This window comes from Chiloscyllium plagiosum, unplaced genomic scaffold (assembly GCF_037043375.1).
Source record: "Chiloscyllium plagiosum isolate Xiang-an unplaced genomic scaffold, Cpla_swu_hap1 HiC_scaffold_21, whole genome shotgun sequence".
Taxonomy (NCBI): domain Eukaryota; kingdom Metazoa; phylum Chordata; class Chondrichthyes; order Orectolobiformes; family Hemiscylliidae; genus Chiloscyllium; species Chiloscyllium plagiosum.
In genome coordinates this window covers 74,806,886-74,809,795 of record NW_028270159.1, presented here as the reverse complement: position 1 = coordinate 74,809,795, position 2,910 = coordinate 74,806,886, and the positions used below count along the sequence as shown (strand labels likewise).

Here is a 2,910-nt window from a genome sequence, read left to right as displayed (position 1 = left end):
TTTTGTTATTTCATTGTGATGTTCTCAGCAGCATCATGGTTCATAACTGGGATTAAACTCATTGTTGCAATTACTTTGTTCATTGCCCGAAATTAAAAAAAAAACAATAACAAAGCTTAATGCTGTTACCTCAATGTCCCCAAGGAGCTTCCACACAGTATAAGGCAGCATCTCTGGGACTACATCAGCTCACAGATTCAAAACACGAGCTTGTCAGCTGCCTAAAGGGACACATCACATCGCGCAGAAAGATGCTTACACCGATTGATCACGTGGAGAGAGTGTTCTGCACCATCCTTGCTCTCATTGGCATCCCTGGTATGGCATTATGACAATTGAACTTGTTTAATCTGCTGTTGATATGCTCTCTCGTTTTATCTTTTCAAGAGTAACGTTTCCAGCTCACTGACTGGTCAGCGTTGTCAAGATATGGGACAAATCATAGCAGGTAACTGAGCAGCATTCTCGTACCAATTCTCCACTGTCAGATACTCCCAACGTCACTGCTGCTGCAACATTTTCTGATCCTACTGTTCTGTCATCTGTCCCGGTTCCATACGGTTTGAAGGTATGAAGTGAAATCTGGAAAGTAAGTTCTGAACGAAGGTTACTGGACCCTAAACGTTACCTCTCCTTGGAAAGCTCAGCAGGCCTTCCAAAACATGTTTAGTGAAGTCAAAGTTAACTTTTCTGGTCTAGCGACCCTTCCTTAGAATGGATCAGAAATGTTAACTGTAATTTCTCTTCACAGATCCTGCCAGACCTGCTGAGCTTTGCAGCAGCTCCCGATTTTCTGGTGCATATTCTTCAATTCCTTTGGATAATTAAAGAAACTCTTTCACACATTTAAAATTCACAAATGACCCAGCATCCATACCATTTTGGAAGCGAGTTCTCACCCTTTACAACATGTGAGGTTCTTTCAGTTTTATGAAAAATATGTGTCTCGTATTAATTTCGAAAGCTTCATCTAACTACGGTGAGTGAGAATGAGTTAAATATGTGTCTAAATTTCATAATCTCTGGAGTAACTGGGCTGGGGCCTATCTGAGATGAGTATAAAAAATTTAAAATTCAGAATCAGTCAATCCCAAACAATTCCACTCACAGGGTGTGCTCGTTTTAGGAGTCAACTCTCTTTGTTGATTCCCTCGAAACTCACAGCGTCTTTTTTATTTATGTTCACAGTTAACTTGCTGGCGATCATTATCCTTTCCCAGGGGAAATGTGGTGTTACCCCTTGCACGACTCGCTACCTGGTGGTTATGGCCGCTGCCGATCTGATGGTCATTTTCACTGGTATTATACTGACGAGTTCTCGCTTTAATTATTACCCTCGTTCTTTCCTGGACATCACTCCTGTGTGTATTGTTACTGAGGTCCTGGCCCGTGCTGCCACTGACTGCTCTGTCTGGTTCACCGTTACTTTCTCCTTTGACCGATTTGTGACCATTTGCTATCAGAAGCTGAAAACAAAATATTGCACTAAGAAAACTGCGACTATAGTTCTAGGAACAACCTGCATCCTGTTGTGTTTCAAAAACATCCGCTTCTATTTTGAATATGAACCTTTGATGATAATAAACAATGTGCCATTTTACTGTGATACAAAATCAAGCTACTATACTGAGACTTGGTGGGTGGCATTAGATTGGTTTGACATTGTTTTAACGCCTTTACTGCCGTTCGCTTTAATTCTGTTGCTCAATGCCCTGACAGTCAGACACATTTTGGTGACAAGTAGAGTCCGGAAGAGACTGAAGGGTGAGAGCAAAGGAGAGAATTGTAGAGACCCAGAGATGGAGAGCAGAAGGAAGTCTGTGATTCTGCTCTTCACCATCTCTGGAAGCTTCATCCTCCTGTGGTTAATCGCTGTTGCAGACTTCGTATATGGTGTCACTCAAGGAATCGATCCTGACACTTACACGCCTTTTATGAATCATTTCCGTATTATTGGTTACATGCTGCAGAACCTAAGTTGTTGCACAAACACATTCATTTATGCAGCAACATTGTCCAGGTTTAGAGCGAAGATCAGTAATTCAGTGAAATACCTGGTTACAAAAATTCCTTGCATTATGAATAAATAAAACTCCTCAGTGAAACCATAAGGAAGTTTCTATCATTTACAGACCATGAAATGACATTTTAATGTTCCCTCTTGAGATGCGGACATCGCTAGTGGTCTATGCATTTATTGCCTCATTCCTAGTTGCCCCCACCTTGAGAAGGTGGGCAGGAGCTGTCATTTTGTACTGCTGTAGGTCATGTGCTGTAGGTTAGACTGATAATGTCCCTAAGGGAGGGCATTCCAGGATTCTGACCCAGGAAGGAATGGCCATAGATTTCCAAGTCAGAATGGTGAGGGGCTCGGAGCGGAACTTGCAGCGGGTGTGGACCCCATGGATGTGAGCGCCTTGTCCTTCTCGATGGAAGTGGCTGTGTGTTTGGAAGGTGCTGCTTGAGGATCTTTGCTGAGCTCCTGCAGTGTATCTTGTAACTGGTATACACTGCTGCTACTGAGCGTCGCTGGGGTGGATGGTATTTATTTTTGACTGTGGTGCAAGTCAAGCGGTAGCTGCATTATCTCTAGATGATCTCTGGATTGTGTCGAAATTATTGAGTGTTGTTGGAGCTGCCCCCATCCGAGGCAAATGGTGTGTATTCCATCACAGTCCTGGCAGAGACTCCTGTATCCAGTGCAGGAAGAGAGTTGAGCTGGGAATATACGGGTTCACTATCATGGAACAAACCAAAGGAATTTGCCAAGGAAATGAAATTTCCTACTGACTAACACCTATCATGTGAGTTTCCATCAAATTAATTCCGAAGGAGGGTTCTCACTAAATTAAATAGGATAGCTCATCAGAAAATGTTTCACTATTATCTGCGTAGTCTCACTGCTCAAGG

At 42.7% G+C, this 2,910-nt stretch overlaps 1 protein-coding gene across 1 annotated transcript; it reads left to right on the top strand.

Moving 5' to 3' along the window:
• Positions 1–251: 251 nt before the first annotated feature.
• LOC148146439 (putative G protein-coupled receptor 139) lies at positions 252–2,090 on the top strand. Its single transcript, XM_087998638.1, has 2 exons — positions 252–318; positions 1,189–2,090. Exons 1-2 carry the CDS (start codon positions 252–254, stop codon positions 2,088–2,090), a joined length of 969 nt encoding a protein of 322 aa, XP_087854764.1.
• Positions 2,091–2,910: the final 820 nt, after the last annotated feature.

Excerpts from the sequence above, each read along its gene's own strand:
- LOC148146439 (XM_087998638.1), top strand. The coding sequence starts at position 252 with ATGCTTACACCGATTGATCACGTGGAGAGAGTGTTCTGCACCATCCTT. Across the intron at positions 319-1,188 it reads TGCTCTCATTGGCATCCCTG|TTAACTTGCTGGCGATCATT; the intron begins GTATGGCATTAT and ends TTATGTTCACAG.